This window comes from Haliaeetus leucocephalus, unplaced genomic scaffold (assembly GCF_000737465.1).
Source record: "Haliaeetus leucocephalus isolate CR32 unplaced genomic scaffold, Haliaeetus_leucocephalus-4.0 Scaffold915, whole genome shotgun sequence".
Taxonomy (NCBI): Eukaryota; Metazoa; Chordata; class Aves; order Accipitriformes; family Accipitridae; genus Haliaeetus; species Haliaeetus leucocephalus.
In genome coordinates, this window is record NW_010973351.1 from 4,576,542 (window position 1) to 4,599,466 (window position 22,925).

General features: G+C 42.0%; 1 protein-coding gene across 1 annotated transcript in view; it reads left to right on the top strand.

Moving 5' to 3' along the window:
* Nucleotides 1–21,347, top strand: part of EPB41L4B (erythrocyte membrane protein band 4.1 like 4B) — a 195,098-nt gene extending 173,751 nt beyond the window's left edge. The window contains exons 27-29 of the mRNA XM_010583595.1: nucleotides 15,059–15,127; nucleotides 18,945–19,108; nucleotides 20,646–21,347. Of these exons, the coding sequence (XP_010581897.1) occupies nucleotides 15,059–15,127; nucleotides 18,945–19,108; nucleotides 20,646–20,715 (303 nt within the window). The 3' untranslated portion in view covers nucleotides 20,716–21,347. The remainder of the gene's footprint in view (nucleotides 1–15,058; nucleotides 15,128–18,944; nucleotides 19,109–20,645) is intronic.
* The last annotated feature ends 1,578 nt before the right edge of the window (nucleotides 21,348–22,925 follow it).

Here is a 22,925-nt window from a genome sequence, read left to right on the forward strand (position 1 = left end):
AGAGCATTAGATGGTATGTATCTACCATCTAACTGGCTGAATATGTAGATCGAGTATATCTGCATGCCCCAGAGGTCTTTAAAACATCTCAGTCAGAGACAAATTTGTAAGTGCTTTATTTATGGTGAACTACACACTGAAGATAAAATATGTCTTCTCGAAAAACTTATGAAAGCTGTGTGATGTATTTCAGAATTAGCAGCTTTCTACTTTTACATTTTCATAGCAAAAAAAAAAATATTCTTAGTACAAGATGAATTGGAAGCAATAACTATGACCTGGATTCAAAGGAGAATGTTCAAAAATGCTATTTTCCAAGCCAGCTTCTCAATTAACAGTATTTGCACATTCAAGCTTACATGCAATGACCAATTATGAGCAAAAGAAGAATTATTTGCACAAAGAAGCAGTTTGCCTGTTATACATACAGATAAGAACCAAAAGCAGTAAGCAACATACCAAATGTACGTTTATTCCCCGTTTCAAGTTCATGCCCTTTAACTCCGTATTAAACTTGGAAAAGGCAAAGGGCAGCAATTGCTAAAGCAAAGAACTTTAATACAAAAAACTTGTAGCAACAGGAAATCTAGTTGCGTATGGACTCAAGGAACGCTCTAAATTTACTGATATCGCAAAGGACCATTTTTTTCTGCTGCAAGAAAAGGGCATCAGCTAGATAAGAACACAATTCGAAGGGCTGCACTGTAATGCCCAGTCAAACTGAGTATGAGGCATTTGGCTGGGGGTTTGCAGAAAGTGCTCAGCGCTGCATGCGGTGCAAGGCTCTGGGAGCACACCATCTCAATCAAGCAAATGCAAATTACCTGAGCATCCTTTAGGTTATATGAAGCATGCTAATAACTAGAGAGGGGACTTAGCACATTTAAAAAAAAAACGATCGTGGCACTTGGGCAACCAGAATAATGGGTGAGTACATTTTGGATCGGACTTTCACACTCCCCGATAGCTGCTTCTTATAGTCTGCACACATAAAGCATTATAAATAGGACTTGCAACTAATATGTAGCTCTGCATGTTCAAGCACAGGGCTTTATTGGTGGATGCCAATCTCATCAGCAGTCTATTGAATTACTAATATGCAAGATAGTGCATATTAGTATGCCTGAGCGTCAGGCTCGGTGACTGCCTCTTGGATCTTAGTTTAACATTTACTAAAAAACGTAAAACTCTCTGACTATTACTCAGCTCTTTGAGGATTTGCTCCCATTCATCTGTTACAGAAGGACACACAAGAGCCAGTGAAGAAACAAAATGAGAGCATGCTAAAAGATGAACTGTAAACATCTAGGTTTACTTTTTATTTTGCCTTAAGTGATTTAAGTTCCTTGGCTCAATGAGTGTTTTTTCCCCCATTATCTGTACGCTGAGCAGAACAACTCGGTGCGCTCAGTAAATGTATGACAAATGATTTAACACTTCCCTATTTCTTTAACTAATTGAAAGTGAGTTTTGCAAGAAATAAAAAGGTCCACAAGGTGAAACCCATTGCTGACTTTGCACCAGTGGACACCGTGATAAATTGGATGTGATGTGTACATGAGCAAGAAAAGGTACCAAAAAGAGGGGAAGGTGTTAAGTGGAAAAAAATGCAGGCGTGTGATGCTGCACTGTGCCTACTTTGTATCTTCTAATTCACTGTTTTTAAATAATGAATGGCCCACTGGCTAACTTTTTATAAAACTTGAGATGAAGGTAAAGGTGGAATGTCAGAAGGTAGTTTGGATCAAGAGGGCATAAGCTTTTCCCTGGAGAGGTGATAAATTCTGCCATGTACAATTATTTGTAGTCACCTCTGTACATTTTAAGATGCTGTCTTAACCATCCTCTGGCATTCCATGTGCTTGCCCCATGCCTGTAGAAATTATAAAATAAGCAAACGCCTATCCATAAATCTGGTTTCTGCCAGGTGGTGCAGGCAGAGCTGGTCCTGGAACTTAAAACCTTGCCTGGGCTCCATAGCAGGCCTGCCGCATGGTGGGACCTCATTTGAGAAGACGTTTACACCAAAAGACTGGTGGGTCTTCTACCACCTGTGTGCTTGCAGGGAGATAGAGCCAGGAAAACAGCTTAGAGAACCGCTAGTGCTATGGAACTAAAGTCTGCAGGATGGCTGCACGGTGGTGGGATGGTTGCTATATAGGATGTTTGCCTATACAGTGCATGGTTTGATGGCCATTTACAGACTTGCCTATGAAGCTGGAGGATTGAGATTGCGGTGTCAGAGCTGTACGCGTAGGTCTTTCTGTAGATGGGTGCTGGATGGTTTCATCTGTCCCAGCCCTGTGGTTTCACGGACGGTTCTCCTGAGGACTGTGGGAGTGATAAAGTGCATTTGCAAGCGGCGTAGTTTCTGGAGCATTACTCCAAATGGGACTATTGTGGCTGTTGAAGTTTCATCAATTTATGAGGAGTCTAGGATGTGCTTGACTGCAATAACAGTGACTTGAGGCCAACTGACAGGCAAGATCCTAGGGAGACTGCTCCCTAACAACGCCGAGCATCTGGAACTGCCAAACCCCATAGACAGGGCAGTGCAAGACTGTCCGGGTGCTTCTCTTTTTGTGTAATTAGTGCAATAACCATTTTTAGTCCAAAGATTTTCTAAGTGCCTCTGAAGTGATACAGCTTGCCACCACTTCAGCAGTGGTTAGGAAAGTCAGAAAACTTGAGGATCATAAACATTATTGTAGCTTAAAAAAAAAAGAAGACAAGAAGAAGAAGAAAATGCTACCTGCAATCCCTTTCTTCTGCCTCCTATCAAAAACATGATCATTCCATGACAGCAGTGGCTTTCTCTTTTGCTTGAAATCATCATCAGAGTAAGTGAAGGGGATCAAGTAAATGCAAGCAAACAGATTTCAGACTGGCTGACATCTACCTCCTGCCGCAAGCTGAGAAGGCAAATCTTTAGCAAATCTTTTAGAACCTGCATATTGTTGTAAATCAGGTCTGATACGTTCAGTCATACTTTTGCTCAATTTTGGTTTTCAATTTCAGATTATTGCTTTACTTTTCAAGTGACTGTCTTTAGCAGCAGTAAGCAGGTGTAACATCTGCCTAAGAAGAATAAAAGTGAACAATAGATAGACAGGGCTTTTCAGACTTAGAGCGTCAACTTTTGGATGTATTGGCTGAGTCTCCTATTCTACTCTACAGTAATCCGTGTAACAGAAAAATGTTCAGCTTCTGTGGAAGTGCCTACTTGAAACTAGGTATATCTTCTTATGTTTTCTCTCAATGAGACAAGTATAGTCATGAAGTCTCAAAGTCTTTTGATAAAGGCATATTAATCACCTTTCCTTTGGCCTGAGAAGTACATAATTCCTTTTGTCTCAGCAGCTGTGAAGTTCATAATCTCTCTTCCTCACTTTGATTACTGACAATTGCATTTAGACTCCAGTGAGTAACTATTGTGTGTTTTGTTTTCTTTCCAACCCACTAATGAATTGATATATGTGTAATTCTAATTCACATTTTTCCAGTGTGATAGCAAGCGTGATGCTAACTGCTTGGCTGTTCAGTGGAATTTCAATTGAATGCCTCCAAGCTCCAACAGAAAACGGAAACATCTGCTTTCCGAGCTGTTTTTTGACTGGCTGGGTGACTCAGTTTGTAAAACCAGCAAAAAGAGCAAGTAAACTTTCTTTTTATTTGCCACTCAGTTGAATAATCGGAACTGATAGCAAATCTTCTTTTTTCTTCTTCTTCTTTGATTAAAGTAAAATCTGGTGGTCTATATTTTCTTTGAAAAGCCTGTATTTTGGAAAACATCCTGAACCGAATGTCAGAGTGCAGTAAGAAGGGTAGAGAGAAGGATCAGGCCAGTTTGAAATGTTTTCATTTTAGCAGTTGAGAAGCGTTTCAGTTTCAAGTAATGTTTGTTAATTAATTTCAATGAACTCATGTTTCCAACCAAAATGTTGTTTCTAAATTAGGCACTAAAAACTCCTCTGACAAAATGCTGAGTGAAACCATTTGAAAATGTGGGGGTTTTTTAAGTATAGAGAAAATTGTATCAGCACCGTTTCTTTAGTAACACATTCAATTTGAATAAATAGGCATTTTCTGATGAGAATTCCTCAGCAGTTCCAGTAGCAATCTCTTCTGGTGAACAACAAGCGGCATTTAAGTGACCAGAGATTTTCTCTCATGGCCTATATCTACTGATTCATCCTCTGCTTTTTACTGTTATTCACAACAGTGGGAAAATCCCCTAGCAAGGCATAATATCTATTTAATTTGTTGTAGTGTGTCTACTAGCAAGCAAAACCAAAACAGAAACCCAGTCATTGGCTTGTGAGATTTACATCAGGACAGATCTTTTGCTTTGACTTTGTGCAACTCAGAGGAGCAGCAACAGTAGAAATAACCAGTAAGTTGAACCGATAACTTGAAGTTCGCATAAATCTCAGCACGCCTGTGGTAATTCCACAGTTTCTGTGCCTTGTACCAAATATTGTAGATCATAGAGGAAAATTGTAATTTAATTGTGGAAGGAAGAAAACAGGAGTTCTTAATTCCAGCTAATCAACTATCACGGTAACTGGATTGAAAACCACTGAACTCAGTAGAAAGGGTCCTCTTCTGTTCATTACCCCTTGTATCACCCTCTGAAAAACAAAACTGTTGTGGGCTGAGGAAGAAAATGTCTATGGAGGTAGATGTGCTGTACAGCCAATTTAAACCTGCTAAATAGAAAACAGTTCTTGCATACTCCTTAGAGTTTTTCCTTGGAACTTGGCCGCAAAACCATTGCTATGGAAGAACTGCGGATTTATGGCTTGTTCTCTGGCACGGCATTCATCTCACATTCAGCAACCTAAGACCAAAGCCCCCCACCCTCTGGGAGGAACAGCCAGGGAGGTCAGGAAAGTGACCCTCTACAAAACTCTTTTAGCGAATTAGTGTCATCCCTTGTTCCTCTGCCAAAAAGTTGGCTGGAGTCTTGCAAGTGCTCTGATGCTGCGGAAGGGCCAGATGTTAGCAGGATGGATTTTGATGAAGGAGCTGCCCGTGCCATCCGGCACGCACGCCAAGCCACGCACGCGTGCTCTGCTGAGGATCCTCTTGGCGGTGTTGGAGGTGGGAAATCGTGTGCCAAGCACTGCGGGCTTCTGACCACCCGAATTTGCGCGCAATTCGGCACTCAGCTCGTGCTGCATTCCGAGTTGAGCAAACTGTCAAAATCGATAACCGTGAAGCTCGAGTGCTCACGTCCAGATAGAGTTCCGTGTGTTTGCATCAGTGGCTGAGCTGCCCGGACTTCAGACAGAGCTCGTTCTCTTCAAAATGCCTGTGGTCAGCAGAGCCCATGTTTGTGTGTGCGCAGAGGGAGCACTCAAAAAGCAGCAGGCACAGATTACAAAAAAAAAAAAAACCAAACCAAAACCCCAAAACAAACAACAAATCAGAATGACACCCGCCCAAGAAAACAGAGTATCCTGAATCTTAGCCTTCATCTATCCCAGGGCTCCTGGGGAGAAATTAAAAGTAATCGCTGTAAGCCCCCTCATTGTTCCCCAGTTACGAAATTGGCAGGACCGGTTTCTGCTCCTCTTAGATTTTAGAAAGACTTCAGGGTTTTTCTGAGTCAAATGCGTTAACTCTAATCTTCCCAGGGACCGTAACATCAGCAGAGGTTGCCAGACAACAGTGTGTTTTGGCCTCTTCCATCACCACATGGTGCTGGGAAGGGGCCTTGGAGGCAGCGGTGCTGGAAACACGCCTTGCAGGAAATCCCCAGCTCCCAGTTTGGCTTCCCAGTGAGCTCCTGCTGGGATGGGCAGGAAGCCACTGACTGGGGACCAGGATCTATCTGCCTGTGACGTTTTATTCGCAGTGTGTTTCTTCCCCTGAAGAAATGCCACCAGCAGACCTCCAGGGAGAAGACTGTCATTGTTTGGCCTCTCTCCCATTTCCCTTTTCTTTTCCCGTTCGCTGGAGCATTATAATCTTCTTCAGTCGCTTTCACAGAGATGTCTTTAATAATGGATCCTCTGGACCCTTTGCCCAATAAACAAATTATGGGGAAGCAGAGCTCTGCTCAAATGATAGAGCAGCCTTCTGGCATTGAAACTGCTGTCACTCCTGCGCCAAGCAGAGGAGTTCTGTACTTTTCCTCTCAGTCCAAAGGAGACGTTTCTGCTGTAATTAAGGAATGGCGAGAGTGAGCTATGCGCTAATAGCCCTAATCGATTGGGATTATCCCTTGGCTGGGACTAATCTCTTTAGCTATGGAACATGCCTGAGTACGGTGTCTCAGACTGGGAGACTGGCTCTTAAGGTAGCATCCCGGTTTGTTCTTGAAAAGATGGAAATAAGCTGAGAAAAGGAACAATACGTTTACTTGGATACTGGATTGGTTTAATGAGGGACTCAACAGACACAGAGGCATTTGACGTGTTTCATGGCGCTGAATTAGCAAAGTATTACAATACAGGTGTTTGAATCTGTACATGTATATGCCTAATGAGCTGTTGTGTTTGAACAGAGCAAGAGTTTACTTGCAGTCAGGACAGAATCTTTGTGTTTTTTCAATGCTTGGTGGCTGGCAATATGAATGATTCCATAGCCAAAGACCTGAGGTTATGAATAAATAGGTTTTTATACGTAACATTTATCACAAAAGATTTACTAGATATGGGATTGGATTTGTTCATGCACGAATCTTAAACCAAGCAAAACATTGTTCCTTATAGACTTTGAGCTTCTACTTGAGTCGGTCTTATTGACAGAATCAAATAGTTTTGTATCCGCTATATTTAAAGCAGTGCTCTGTTTCCACGATGCGTGTTGGAAAGGGTGGCATATTATGATGGGAAAGGATTATTGTTATGATGAAGTTTAACTCAAAGCAGACTTTTAGAGTAGTGAGACTGGCAAACTGGAGCACAGCGCAGCAGTCAGCACTCATATGTGTATTTGAGGAGATCCTAATCCATGAAGGGCCACCAAAATTTGTAGACACGTGCATAGATGAAGGCTGCAGTAGTCACTGGGACTAGTCACGTGCTGAAGTTGAAAATATGCTGAAGCGTCCTTCTGGATAGATATATAAATAGTGCACCAGTTTGTAATTTTAACGCTTTTTCTGCAGCTCCACTGACTTCAATCTACCTGTACTATTCCTTTTCTTTAGAATAATGAACTGTATAAATGCCTGGGGATTTTGGCAGAGCTCAATAGCCCAGAAAAATAGGACAGAAAATTAATGCAAAGTATTTCTTACTACCCTGACATTCAAGGAGACCGTGATTCGTTGAGTTTCTGGACACTTAAGGACTTTCAGCTAGGTTTTGCTCTTGCACAAGTAGAGATTGATTACAGTAGAAAGACAAACTTTTTGTTTGTGTTGGACAAGGGTCTGGCAGTGCACTGTTTGCATCAATCTATCATAACTTTTCAGTGGAGGAATGTGATACTGATGCTTTTGAAAAAGTGCATGTGTGTTACGTGGTTATTAGTCAGCCTTCATTGAAATGTCCCTGGCTTTGAAGTCTCTGTGTTAATAAGGCATGGTGAACCAACAGTTACTGGATAATGAGCTGTCGGTGTCTGTGCTTAGAAATAATCAGGTGTGGCTGGTGGTGAGTCTCCATCTGGTACAAAATGCATGTACAGTCTGCTTGCTGGCAGTGAAATTGGGAACTATATGGCTTACCTGGGGCACTCTCAACTAGCAGGAATCACAATACTCACTTCCTCCTCTTCGTGTTATTCATCTTTAGTGACTTTCTCCTATGACAACAGACTCCACCTGCAGAAGATGCCACTTGATTTTGTTGGCTGTGCACGCGATCTAGGCACCTGGCACTGGATCATCATTGATTTCATTGGTAAAGACCAAGGGGCAAAAAAGTAACTTTGCATTAGCTGTCCTAGCAATGCAACTGACTTATTCTGCAGCAATGTTGGAGAGCAATCGTATCCAGCGAGTATACCTACTGCTTCTTGTTTGCTTCATTTCCGTGTTTTAAACAAGGACCAAGAAAATGCTGCGATCTTTAGTCTGCATTTTAGCCAACGCATCAGGACTGTGACATCATTTTGCCTTGCTACATTTTCCTCAGGGGATGGTGACTAGGCTGATAACCCATGCTGAGCTTATGTTTTGCTTAAGCTTGCTCGCCTTCGCAGCGTCAGCAAAAGAGTACTGAAAATCCTGAAGACTGAGAGCATGGATACTGTCTTGCTTTGGTCACGTCTGAATTGTTCTTATTCTGTATTCTTTTGAAGAATGTGTTCTCAAAAATAGTCTCAAGGCAAAGCTGCATTGTAAAAATGATCCAGGACATGCATTCCCTTCTGATGTGCTGGAGAGATGCTGGGCTGACTTAATAACATTACTGCCATCGTCCCCCATCCCCTCCCAATATCTCTGAAATCACTTTGCTAGCAACCCATAATTACAATCCTTAGAGTGAAGATCAACAGAGTACTCCATCTTTAAAGGCAGCATCAGAGGAATACTAGCACCAACACGATTTGCAGGGCTGCCCTTGTAAATTAGTACAAAAGTTGGCATGAAGATTCAGGATTGTGCCCGGGGCATCTTAACTACTGTGTTTTAGGTAGACCTGCTTGTAAATAGTGTATAGCTTACACTGTAGCCACAAACTACAATGCGTTAATTATCTGTGAAATGCTATCGCTGCAGCAAAGCCAAGCTTCAGCAGAGACTGAACCTCCTACGTCACTCCCACAAACTCCCTTGAGCATCCATTGGGAACCAGAAGTCACTGGAGGACGGCCAAGGAGCCACGCAGCCACCTCCTGACAGCGCCTCTGCGGTAGGAAGGGTTGCACAAAGTCACTCTAAGTCAGAGGAAAATATCCGATGGAGAGGAAAGTACTGTCCCTGTTGTACAAGCACCCAGTGAGACATCAAGAACGTGGCGTATGCTGCCGGAGCACGTTCCGTGACGCGTGGACTCAGCCTGCAGCAAGGTCCAGAGAAGGGCTGGCGTATGTCAGTGAGTAGAGGAATGGCAAGTTCACCATTTGAGGGGACCCCAGGAGAACTTGGCTTAGCAAGGATACCGTGGAATGGACGTGAATTTCAAGGTGGAGCTTTCTCAGTTTACCAAAGGAATTAAGCGGTACCTGTGGGGAGGGGGACTCCGTACTGCAGTCCTGTGGAAACTCACACCAAGCAGATAAGTCAGATGAGTCAAACAGCTGGATTTACTTACGGTGGTTCTTAGGCGTCAGTGAACGTTGTTCGAAGCGTTTCTTTGAACTCCAGTCTCCGCCAGTTATTTGCAAGATGACCAAGGGAGACCCAAAGACCAGGTGGAGCAAGGAGGGAGATCTCGCGGCGTTATCTCCCCAGAGGGAGCGGCAGTAGGCAGGGATGTTCTGAACACACACCGTCTCCCTGGCTTCGTGGCTTGCACAGAAGCCCATTCTCTTCAGAAACTTCACATTGCATGCCCCAGGGTGTTTTCAGTAGTACATTTCTGCAAAACTGCCCCTCTTTAATACGTATGAATGGAATCTGTCTGCTGACACTGACACCTGGTATCATTTCAACAAGTGGAAAAAAATCCTGCATCCCATGGAACGAAGGTGGCCTGTGAGGCAATGCGCGTAGGATTCGCACCATGTGGTTCATCGAGGCATTTAGTTCACAAAGCCTTTTCCAAGACTGACTAGCCAATGGTATTGCTGATTTACATCTCCATCCTGTTACAAGTTTATTGGACTGCACTGGTTTGGTCTGAGTTTTGCCCCGTACATCCAGGCAGTGATTACACCTGCCTACCTATCATGCTGGTTTTGCTGCCACATGCAGAGGGAAAGAACTGGGGTTGACATTACCTGAGTGATCGATCATTGGAGCCAGGAACTACTCCCACTTTGGTTTTACATTTTCCGCCTTATTATTCATTTCAGCCACTGAAATGGTATGACAGCAGACAAGGAGCTTTACTGAACAATTGCAAAGTCCAGGATCATATCACTGGTTTTGGAAACCAGGTCTAATGGTTAACTGGTGTTTTTAAAGTCACATCACATGTCAGGTCTGGGAAATGCTACTGCAATGTAATCCAGAAGTTTCAGCTGCTGATCTTTTCTAATTTTATGAAAATTAGAAACAAACCTCTGTGCTGTATGGATGTGATGGTATTCAACTTATAGCATGTATTTTGAAATAAAGCACCACAGAATGTTCCTCTGGCTATATGTGTACACTGAGGGCCGTGTTTATGACACCACGTCGGGTGTTAGCAGCTCTGCTTCTGCTGTGATGCACAGGAATCTAGCAAAGTGTTTGGCCTGAAGTTTTTCTTCCATCTGGCCAGTATACAAAGTGACAGTGCAAACCCACTGAGATCACACGTTTTCTCCATCATGTTTTAAAGGCCTCCAGCCAAGGTGCAGGGGATGGGAGTGAAGTGTCAACAGCAGAAAATCTTACCGGACCTTTGTAGAAGGAAAGTAAGTTGTGGCAGGGCAGTGAATATACTGACTGCCCCCAGTGTAAGAGAACATATCCAAATTAAGCCCACTTCTCCCCAAAGTGGTACTTTTTTGTCACAGCAAGGGCATTTGTAATTTTCCCTTCTGATAGAAATACCAAAAATAGCTAATTTTATATCAATTAACTTGATAAAAGTACTCTTTCTTTGTCTCCCTCCACTTCCATTTGCTTTTATGAGAAAGTTAAAGGTTTTTAATCCTAACCCATCTAAAAGGTGTTTCAAGAGAGTACAATTGTTTTTACCGAGATTTTAAATTCTATCCAGAAGAACCCTTTGCACAAATGCAAAGGGGAAGTCCCTGTCCTGTTGTCCCTTTTCTTCTTTCACTCTCCTTCATTCTTCCTTGCAGTATAAATATCAAGGAAAATTAGTGCTGTTAATTCTTTCTGATTGTGGCAAAGATACCTCCAAAATATGTCACCCCAATGGACAGCTAATAATGCAACAAGAATCTTTGAGTACTAGCAGAAAATTAGCCACAGAGGAATAAAAATTGACTCAGTTTCCCACAAAATCAATGTGACTGTTATATTGACTGGTTTTCAGATCTTTCTCCTTAAAGATTATTTGACCACTGGACTTGTCCTGGGACTGTGCCAATCCTTTTTGTATTATTCTTTTCTTTTTTTCTTTCTTTTTGTTAAGAGTCAACTGTTCTTTTAAGCTTAGTAAATACTCAACTTGCCAAGCTAAATATTCCGGACGAGGAAATACTTGTCGAAAGTAGTTCTGCTATGGTAATGCACCCTGACCTTTCAAGCAAGGGGCATTTGAGGTTGTGAAACAAGCCCTCAGCATGTGAGATGCCGCTGGAACGCAGAACGCCTTCACTCCCCTTTCATGCCGTGCCCCTGTGACGTGACGGTTACTTATGGGACCTGCCTTAAAGGTTGTTTTATGGTCGCGACTTGGGCTGCAAGACTTTCCACTGCTGCAGAGAGCAGGTGGGCTTGAAAAGTTTTATACTTACAAGTCTGTCTGTGCTGTTATCGAAAGTACAGCTCCGACCTCTCATTGCTCGTGATATTTCTATAGCCCCTGTGACACCCATTAGTCCCTTTTGCTCCCGTGGAAGAGCCTGACTGTGCCAGAACATGCTCATCTGAGCAGGTCTGCAATGTGGACACAGTCGCGTCTAGCTCCAGCTGCCACCGCAGGAATTTTTGTGCTCAGCTGTAGACTTTAAAGCTGTTATTTCTCATTTTGTCTTATACCAAAGTAGACAGAATACCTCAGCAGCTTGTCTACAGGCAATCCACGCACTAGCAGCTACTGTGTTTTGCTAGTCTGAGCAGCCTCAATTCAGCTTCCCGAGAGTGTCCTGCACACAGAGCTGCCCACCTCCTCTTTCCTCTTCCCTTTTCCCCTCATGTTTGCAATCCCAGGTGAAGCCTGGAAGCTGCTGAAGGTCTCCAGAGGCTGGAGGGACAGCAGGTTTGCGGTAGGTGCTGGAGATGGCTCTGCTCTTCTTCCTTTCTTGGTCCCCAGGTGGCATCTTTCAACAGATGCTGCCGCAGCAGAGAGAAGAAAGCACCCAGGAGAAGTTTAGAGTCTGCTTCTGCCACGTTAGTCAGGAGATGTTTAAAGGTATGCTATGTCTTCCTCCGAACACAGGGAGAGAGGCTATATACTGTGTGGGCACTGTATAACATTTAGGTCTTCGCCTCTCGTTCTGGTCAGAGAGTTGTTTTGCTTTTTTGAGCTACTTTGAGAGTTTTGACTCCATGCAATAAACTTTACCCCAAGACTAGGGTCAGGAAAAGACTCACACATGATGCTGCTTTCCTTGTGTGGTGGGGTGGGAATTCCAGGGTTTTCTTCCTCTTCCCAGGTGCTGGCAACTGCTGCTGTTATCAGCACACTGCTGGCCATGGTGGACATGCAGGACAGTCAGGCCAAAGTATATTCTTGGGTGAAAAGACTTTTCCAATTTCCAAATTCAGTTTCACATAAACCAGTTGCTTCACTGATGCGTTCCACGCTACTCTCTCCCCATCCTGCGTATCCTCAGTCTGAAAAGTGTTCTCAAATATACAGAATTTTTCTGCTGTTGCATGGATGAGGAGGATGTCGTACCTCCTTCCTACTCAAAGGAGCCAAGCCATCAGTCGATAAGAACCTCTTGCCAGCGCTGAGGAGACAACAGCAGCGTTGTCTCTGCGTTTTGCCTGTGGGAGCTGGCAGCAGCACTCATATCAAGGCCTGGGCCAAACCAATAAACTCCGTTGTGCCATTTGAGTAACAGTGGTCTCTTCTTGGACGGAAAAAAGATGAGAAGAAGACAGTAAATCCTAAAGGCTGAGCAAGGGTGGTTTCTGTTTGTCACTCTTAAATTGAACGCAAGTATGGTTTTTCCCCCTCTGTTCCTTAATTTCTGTTTTCAGTTTCTTTAAAGTGCCGGAAATTGGTGGGTTTAGAACCTAGAGAGCCTTTCATTTATCGAGATTGTCTTATTCCCAAAATTAAATAAGCACAGCTCCCCGAGAGAGGAACTTGCGCTGATAACTAAGCCAGATTAACCATTTTTTTGCCGTGTTTTGATACGTAGGCTGGCCTTTGGCACGTCCACAGATGGGAGGACTGATTTTGCAAGAGCGTATTCTGCGTGGCTGTGTGCCACAGTGTGTAATCAGGGCTGACTCCTCTTGCGGGCCTCTGGTCCCAAATCCCAGTGGGCTCTTGAATAGCGTTCTGCGTCATTTTACTTTTCTGTATTCAGTAACCGCGCTCCGATTCTTTAATGAGACCAACCTGCAAAATTAGAGAGATTTTGGCTGTAGAATATCAAACTCACGCTGCATATGAGCAACCAGCTTCCCACCCCTGTTTGCCTTTGGCTCAAATATTGTGTTCGTAATGGAGTGCGCTTGTATTTTGTACTGCAACGTCATATTGCAAACCCTTTATAACCCAAGAACGACAACCTGGGCTCATGGGTATTTGCTGTCTCTCAAAAAAGTGAGACATGTTACAGCTGTCCATGTTTTGCGTTGACAGACTTGGCTCAAGGTATGAAGCTTGCAAGGAGCTGTTGTTTCAATCCAATGAGTAGGTTCAATCGGCACTGTAGCGTACATACACTTTGCTAACGGACGTGAATATAGGACTATAAAAGGAGTGTGAAATTTTCTTTAATATGTTTGCATAGAAAATAGTGATTTAAAAGAATTTCTCCCTTACACAGTTGTTTGTTCATTTGCACCTGTGTAATTGACTTATAAACACCTTTATTCTGTTAAAAAAGGTATTTACATGTTTAACTGTATCTTTGCTATCCATACTCTCTGTGTGTAAGAAGCCTGACAGTTAATGGCCAGATTAATTTCACATGTTTGCAGAAGTGGGCCCGCAGATGGCCGTTAATTTCCCTTGGCATCCTTTTAGCCAGTATGCTTCTGTTATTTTATTTACAAAATAAACTCTATACATTTACGTAATTACATTTGACGTCATAATTTCAGGTTTTGCTTTGGCTTGTGGGCTCAAGGCCCTCAGGGTAGCTTTCCTCATTATTAAACAACAGTTATATATCTGTAGTTAGTGAATTACGCTTGAAGACGTTCATAACAAACAAACGCACGGCAGTTTCTATAATAAAGTGAAAAACGCACCTTTACAGTGAAAAATGTGGTTTTCCAAATGGAAAGCATGAAGTGCAGTTCAAAACTGATACCTTTATTTGCTATTTTGTCATCTCTTTGAATGAATGAATAACGTCTGCATTGTAAAGAGGAAAATCGCGAAAAACAGCATTCACAATGAAGTGGGACAGAGATTGTTGCTGCTTCTAATATTTCTTTAATTTCAGTTAATGGTTGAAGCGATTTTAAGGGCAGAAGCGACTTCCAGCAGGGTCTGGTCACACCAGTGACCGTACGCTCATGGACCAAGCCCTGGGAGCTCTCAGGCTTCTCGGCACATGGATGTGTTGGTCTCTCACCTCTCCGGGTGCTTTTCCAAAAAAAACCTCCTAAGGTCATCCGTTACCCACAGCTCTCCCCTCGACACAGGGCCTCGTAGCTGCCCGAAACAAACAGTTGTCCCCAGTGCTTTTTTTATACATGGTTTTCTTTCAATCCCACTTTACGTGATTGTTTGTCTGTCTTTGGCAGCAACTGTGGGACTGAAACTCTAGAAATTTAAAATATGTAAAGCACGAGTTCTTTAGCCAAAGTTCCTGCGCTGCAGAATTTGCTCCTGCACTTCATATTACACATTTTAAAATGTAGTGCTGGCTGAAGGAAGCAGATAATAATCCAATGGCTGTTGACAGAATTGGGAGATATATTGTATGCAATCAGCTCCGTATTTGCACAACAGATTTAATTACATGGTAAAATTAATTTATCAAGTTTTCATATTTATGCTTTGACTATTCATCATCAGATTTCTGTATGCATTTTTGGAGGGGTCTTTTTTGGTCTGGTCCAAGCACTGCTGAACTGCTCTAATTTGTTGGATATGTCACTGTAGTTGCAATGCTTTGCTGCTTTTTTTTTCTTTTGCATTTTTATGCTCTGAAAGTAACATCTTTTTCTTTATCTTTTTTAAAGATAAAGACATTCCCTGCTGATACATCTAATCCTTTTTTCGATCCTTTTACAACAGTACCACAGTTTTCTGTAAGTAGAATGTGCAACTAAAAAACTGTGTATTTAACACAATTCCAACTGATTTTTTTAACAGTGTCAGAAACTTATGCGCTAAGCAGTCCTCAAAAAAAAAAAAAATCCAAGTAGAAATTAGAGTGCAAATTAGCTAAATATTTCCATTATACAAATAATTAACTTGCCTGCATTCAGACATTGCTGCTTACTAGACACAGGACTAAGAGTTAAAGGTCAAGGCTCACCGCTAATGCGGTTGGTCCAGAATGTTGTTCAGTTCAGGACTGTAGAGGACAGTTGTGAAGCTCCGTAGCCTCTTTCCAAGGAGCAATAAGGGAATGGGAAGACTTAGTCCTCTGTCTAGCAATTGCATGGCCTCCTGCCTGAAACTGCCTGCTGTGCCATCACAAAGAGGGGCCTGATTTTCATTGAATTTGCATCTGAATTTTAAGGAAGAATTATAGTTAGTGTGTTGATGACTACAATGGTATCCTTGTATAAACTCCCATGTTTACTTAATAACTTGAATCAAGTATTGAACTCAGTTCCTGTTAAACTTTCACAGAAGTTGGGATTTGGGGTTTTTGGTAAGGTAAACTACATACAAACAGGAAACAATTATTTGATAATTTAAAAAATAAGTCCAATCTAAGTCCTACTTTAAGGGTAGAGGCGTTACACAGTAAGTATGACAAAATTATCTACTCTGTAAGAAACACTCTCTGATTACAATTATAGACCACAGTAACTGACTTAAGCTTTTAAATTACGTTTGCAAAATGAAGCATTTCAGACTTTAACCTTAACTTTTACTGATAGCAGTAATCTATATCTGGCATATAATCAGAGATAAGTAACTTCAATCACTGTTGGGCCATGTGCAGTAACTGTCTGCATTTAATGATTTAAAGAAAGAGGCTTTTCTTTCACGATAAACCTGATCATGGGATTTGACCTAAATGTTGTTTTTCTCCAAATAGGTATTTTAAAGCCAGAGTTAGTTAGGGTCCCTAAGCTGCGTCAGTGCCACCATTTAGCTGTAATTAAAGGTATCCAAAAATACACGGGAATATGTCGCAGCAACTTTTTGCTAGGTCAGCCAAGTCCAGATAGTAGTTGTGGTAAAAGCTAAACCAAAGTTACAGTGTTTGTGTCTTTCATAGTACTACTTTACCTAAGCAAAAAGATACACCCAAAATAGCTTTCCCACTAGTTAGTAATGATTGTCAGGAAATTATTTTTCTGCCTATGACAGTTATGATGAAAGCAAAATTTAGGAGGGGTATATAAAATATTTTTTCATCATTGGGGGGATAGAACTTTAAAATATAAAAAGAAGCTACCTTGATATACTTGTCCACAGAAATTTCCATCTTGCAGGAAATGGCTGTTTCTTGGCAAATTCAAATGTTGAGATTTTTGTTATGCTCTGTCGGGAGAGAAGCAGCAGAGTAAAATTCAAACTAATCTTTCTGAAATTCCCTCTTCTCCCCATAAAGTCCTGTTTCCCTGGGCAGGGTGGAGGGCAGAATCCAGATCACAAATATTTAAAACAGTTACAATAAAAATCTAATGGTGTGCGATCCATCATACGATTCCATACATTCCTTTTAAAGAGTTACGTACAAACAGCTGTGGTAAATGAGCAGCTACCTAGAGGACTGCATAAAGAAGGCAAAACAATTAGGAAGGTTAATTAGACTTTGGTCCTGTGTTTCACGGTCCTCCATCCCAGCCCAAAGAGATGTGCTTCTCCCCAGCAGCGGTTCAGTTCATCCTGATGCACGGGCTTGAAGATATCTGCCCTGCAGGCGGGAGCTGTAAAGGAAAGGTCTAAATTAGTGCTAGGACTTACTTACAGGTAGATCTAACTCTGAATGTTCTCCAGTCACACATAATCCCAGATGGTAACATTTGTTAATCTTTTTCCTTGTTTGTTTGGGTTTTTTTCTTTTTCTTTTCCTTGCTTTCCTTGCTTCCCCTTCACTTTTTTTTTTTTTTTTGCTTGGAACAAAACATTGAAATGTTATTGAGGGGAAAAAGGTATGAACAGTGACATTTTGTGTAGGGCTTCTAATTTGGTGGTGTATATGCAGCTGTGTTGATTTTATCAGAGGAAAAATTAGAGAACTTGGCTGCCTGGAATATTTAAAAATAAGCTTCATGCCAGGAACCCCTCTGAATTTCAGAGATTTCCATAGAGAAATGGCAGGCTTGCTGACCATATTCTCAGGCTGGTATGAGTCACATAGATTGAAATTAATGAAATTAGATCTGTTTAGACCAGTTAAATATTTGATTCAAACATACTGTGCAAGCAGATATATATAAGAAGATGCTTTGGATATATACTGTAAAACCATTATCCAGAGCAAACACTCTTTAGCACTCAGGGCAAATCTTCAGCAAGTGTAATTTGTCATCGCTCTGCTGATTTCAGTAAGGCTGGGAGAATTTACATCAGCCTCACGGAGTGGTGCCTCCTTCTCATGCCATAAAGTAATATCTGGCAGTTCTCAGAAGACAGGGATCCTGTATGAGGAACATCAAATTTGATACCCCTGCAGCTTGTAAGGCTGAGTTTTAAAAGTTGAACGAGAGAGAAGTTTGGACAGGTTCTATTAGCCAGTATTTACACACATAATTGGCCAGGGTTGGAGGGAGAGTTTCTTTAATTGGTTTTACATTTTCCATTTTACTAATTTTGTGGAATTAATGGAATTCCTTTTGCTTCAGAGGTTGTTTTGGAGCATATCAGACGGGTTGAGCTGAAACGTCAGCAGAGACATGTTAAAAAATGACAATAAGCAAGCAAACCTAACACAGCCATTCTTTCCTGGGCTCAAATAATTGTCCCGCTGATTAAACTGATTTGTGTTTAGCATTGATCCTGCGTGGCTTGCAGAATTTGAGAAATAATTAAGACAAAAAAAAAGTTGCTGTTCAAATAGCTGCTCCCTTATGATGGTGACTTTTCTTCCTCCCTGCCCTAAAGTCTGAAAAAAGTTGGCAAGAAAGAAATGCAGCCGATACCAGTAGGAGCATATCCTAATGGTCCTGACATGCTGACAAACTGCAATTTCTCTGTGCTTTTCCCAGGTCAGGGTCATCCATGCACCACAGGCACTAGCCACTGTGGTTTGACATGAGAAATAGTCCATGCCGAAAAGGAAGACGGTGTTGTTTTATTTTTAGGGGTCCTGCCCGTCCAGCTGTATAGGCTGGCACAGTCTCTGTTGTAATACTGCAGCCCTGATATGCCTCACCTGAAAGGCAGGAGATAGTTGCTTGCTGTTTGTCTTAAAGCAGCCCTTCCAATATTGCCTATCAGTAGATAACCGCCAGAATATTTCTCCTGAGGCATGTTCCAGTTAGGAAATGTGGGAAAGGGATGGACACTTTGAAACCCAGACTCCTGGCTATTGCAAAACACAGATTAGTCAGAGGACCCACCAGCAAATTGTATAGGATTTCTGAAGAATAGTCCAGAAATCTCTTGCGGTCAGCATTCTCCAAACCGACGATGTCTTTTATTCGAATGCTGCCAGTCCCGTACGTGGAGTTTCATCTCGCGTAGCGCATGTTGCCGTCAGGCTTGCCCCTCAGGCACGGCTCTGGAAGAGCCATCGAAAGAGGTGGCTGTTCAGCATCCACGGAGGTTGCACTGAGCAGCTATAGCTACAGCTATGTATATATTGTTCTCATTATTAGTTGCTACTACTGAGTGTTTGGCAATGAATTGGATGGTGAAGTGTAGCAAGAGCAGTAGAAGCTAATCTATGCTTTTTTCCTTTCTGTGTCTGTATACTTTTTTTTTTTTTTTTTTTTGTAGGCAGAATTTACAGACAGCAAATTACAATGCTGTGCGGTGCAGTCATCTCCTAAGATAACGCTGGTAACTCCATCGCCCGTACTGAGATCTTTGGCAGAGACTATACCAACTCCAACGGTCCAGACAATATATACGTCGCATAAACCGATTTCGCTGGCAGACAGGTATGTGCAGTTCTTTCACAGAAATACTATGATGCTCTCTGCATTAAAGGAATCAGCTTGATTCCTCTTTTTCTATCATAATTACCATAAAGTGACGTTTCCCCTGATACCAAAAGATTTCCAGTTGCTGCTTGACACCTACTTCAGAATAGGTGGGTTATGTAAAGAAATATCTATAACACATATCTGCTCTGAGAACCAAACCTGCCTTAATTAACTGCTGCAGCCGGCAGCGTACCATTTCTGTGGCCAATGGCCTGGAGAAAAAGGCTTATGAAGATATTCCTCAGGCAAGTCATTTTGTCTGAACCACAAATGTTTTCTTTTAATAATTACTGTTGCAATTTGTTTTTTGAAATTAAATGTCTGGGGGGGAAAGCTGAGGTTGAGACATGCCCACTCTTCTAAATGAAAAATGGGCACTGGTTTTCTTTCTTTTACTACTTTTTTTTTTTTTTTTTTTTTTCCAGTAATGTCAAGCTACAGTGGTCGGTCTTGTAGTTTCTTAGAGAAACAACAAGCCATCCCATCTTTCCACAGGCAGCCTGCTTTCAGTTTTCTATTGTTCCATCCTACCCGTTTTGCATGCTGGCTTCTTATTCTAGAATTTAATCAAAGCTGAATTTCCCAAGCTGATAATTTACTGAATACAAATGTAGGGGTGGATATATTCAATACTTCTGGAGCGCAAAAAGGTCTTAGGCTTATGTTGAAGAGAAAACTATTTCTTTGGCATGATAATAGATGAGCCTTTTTTACTTTTGGATTCACAGTCAATTCCCGTTTTCATTTGTTAGCTGGTTTTTGTAGATGTTGGTTTAATTACACCTGCACGCTTGTTCAACATTGCCAACTCATCCAAAAATTTATTGTTCCGGTGAAAATGTAATTCTGAAGCTGTAGTGCTGAACTCAGCTTCTGTAAGATGTCTCGAACACAAGTGGGTGATTCCACCCCTGCTTGTCCATGAATGGGCTGCAAGGTTTCTGCGCTGCAGTTTAAATCTCCAAACTGTTTTACAAGCATTAGATACTTAACTCTCAGAACAACACAGTAAACAGAGGTTGGTTTTTTTTTTTTTCCCCCCACACTATTTCTTGAGAAACAGAATCACTAACCCAGGGCATTCCCAGTTGCAGAGCCCGCGGGCTCTGGAGTGATTTGGTGTGTGGGAGCAAGGGCTTCAGGCTCTGCTTCCCACACCCCGATGTGTGCAAGACTATAGTAAATTCAGCGTATAGAGATGTCCCCCAATATCCGACCAATATCAGTAGCCTTTAACGGGGGTAGAGATTAAATCCTAAACTGTTTTGCCATGTGGGGTTTTTTTATGTCCTTTTTGTTGCCTCTGTTTTCTCTTCAGAAATATCAAGTGGTACTTGGTTGTGAATCAGGCATCAGTTATCAGCCTTTTCACTGAATCGACTCTGACCTTTTTTCCCCTCCTTTGGTATTTTGAAAATGTTAATTATTTTAAATTGAAATCTGAGACTTATTGTTGTTCCCATAATTGGCTGTTTGTGCATTAATTACACAGCGCTGAGACTCTGAGGCGTGAACTTGAGAGAGAGAAAATGATGAAAAGACTCTTGATGACAGAATTATGAAATTCGCACTTCCGTCAGATGGAGAATGGATTGGGGCCTTTCATGTGCCTTCTGTCTGTTTACATTCCTCTGCTTCTGTGTACTCAACATAATGCATCGGGAAAATGTGTGATATTCCTGGCTCGCCTGGATTCACCACGGTTGGTTAAAATTAGGTCTCGGCTAGACTTTAACTTGAAGGAGTTCCTTTATTCGTTTGCTGCTGGGAAATAAACCTTCAATCCTTTATCTCTCCTGAGATTTTATACTATTAACACAATTAATTTCAGGTTTGGTTTTGGTAAATCTAGGGCAAAAAGGATCAGCAAGGAGCATACTGATTTCTATTGGGAAACACTGTTCTGTACATATGTTAATAAGTGCACAGAAATTAATGTTATGCAGAATATTTTGATAGTAACATAGAAAATATGTCATTTTGTACAACTGAAAATTGCAATGAGCTACTGCTATTTGTTAAAGAACCATTTTTAAAGCAGAAGAATGATTATTACATCCTAACCCCAGGACTGTTAGTCTCCACAGAAAAATAAACAGCTGTCTTATTAAATTCCTAACCTTAACCTTCACTTCAGAGACATAAATAGCTGCAAGGGGGAAAGACACCCCACCATACAGGTATACGCACCCAACGATCTCTATGGTTTGTCATCTTGACCTAAACCTTCAACTAAATCTTACCGTATTTCCATTAATGAAAAAAAAAAAAATAATCAGTTGTTTAAAGTAATTTGCTACTGACTTTCTAGCTTGATACTGACTTTTTTTAACGAAGTGAGAAGTTTTACCTTCTCCGGGTTGCCTAGGCATTAGAGCTCACCCGCACTCAGACGGCTCCTGCCCCAGCACTGCAGGTTGCAGAGCCTCAGCGGTGTGGACATAGCTCGCGCACGTGAATTGATTGATCACTTCGAAGAATAATAACAATGATAGTTTACGACATAGCTGTGTCTATGCCCATTTTTTTTCACTCTACTAATCTGCACGTGTGTACTGGCAAACCTGGGGGGGGTATGCCTGGCTGTATATCCCGTTCACCTCCAGCACGCAAGCAGGTTCTTACCTTCGGTGGAGCTATCTCAGGCATCAGGTGGGGTGGGTAGTCCAGTGCTAGCAGAACCACAGCCCCAGGGAAGGTGTTTATGGTATACAGGTAATGCCACCGACTGTTTCCTAGGAAAAAAAAAAAAAGAAGAAAGAAGTTCTCCATTTCCCCCTGTTCAGTAGTGCAGGGTCATCCAGAAAGCTACCAACAACTGTCAGCTACAAGGTACTCTTCCAACAGGAAAGTTTTGTGCGTTTTGTATGGCTGAAGATGTATATTTTTCTGTTACTCTGTATGCTGTGTTCTCTCGTTTGTATTAAGATAAAAGATTGCCCTTAATTTGATACCGATTACGATGGCTTTATCTCAGCTTAAGCAGTTTGTTTGTGTGGAGGCTGGGAAAGTGATTGCTGTGAGACTGAGTTTCAGAGTTAGTTCGTGCTCTTTTTCTGAAAGGAGAATTCTTGAGAGCATCGTAGGACTGTGGATTGCAAGGTGGAGGTATAAAATGACTTGTCTCTTTTATATTTACTGGGACAAGAAATTAGCATTAGGCTCCCCAGTTAAATCCACCAACCCCAAAATTTTCTGGTTGCCATAAAATGGGGCAAAATAAACAGCACAAGTGTTAGGTAGAAACTCGCAATACAAGATGTAATGAAGTAGCTCAACTTGAGCGATGGGCACAAGGAGCCATAGAAACACACCTGGACTGCAGATTTCGGAGCGCTCAGGTGACTTTGCTGGGTAATCGGATAGGACTTGTACGCTGTCCACCTAGTTACAGTGCCAGGACACTTCTGTTCCTTATGTCTTAATATACCGCTCCATCAACCCAAGGTTATTAAAAATGGATTAGGAGCAGTAAATCCCTGTGAAGAAATCAGAAAGGAGGGGAAAACGCAAAAGGCTGCATCTCCCGTGTCCTGTTACTCACCTTTTCCCAGAAGGTACTGGGAGAGGGAGAAGCAGCAGCATGTTTTGTCCGTGCCCAAGTAAAAGGGAGCATTGTGAAGAACAAATAAAAGAAAAATGTAATCAGAGGTGCTGTTTGGGGAGAGGAAAGCAAAGTAACATTGAGAATGGCACAGCGCTGACTAGCTGAATCTGGTCTTCTGCCTGCTGTTAAGCAAGCCCCAGTTTTGTGTGAAATGGCGGCAGTTTC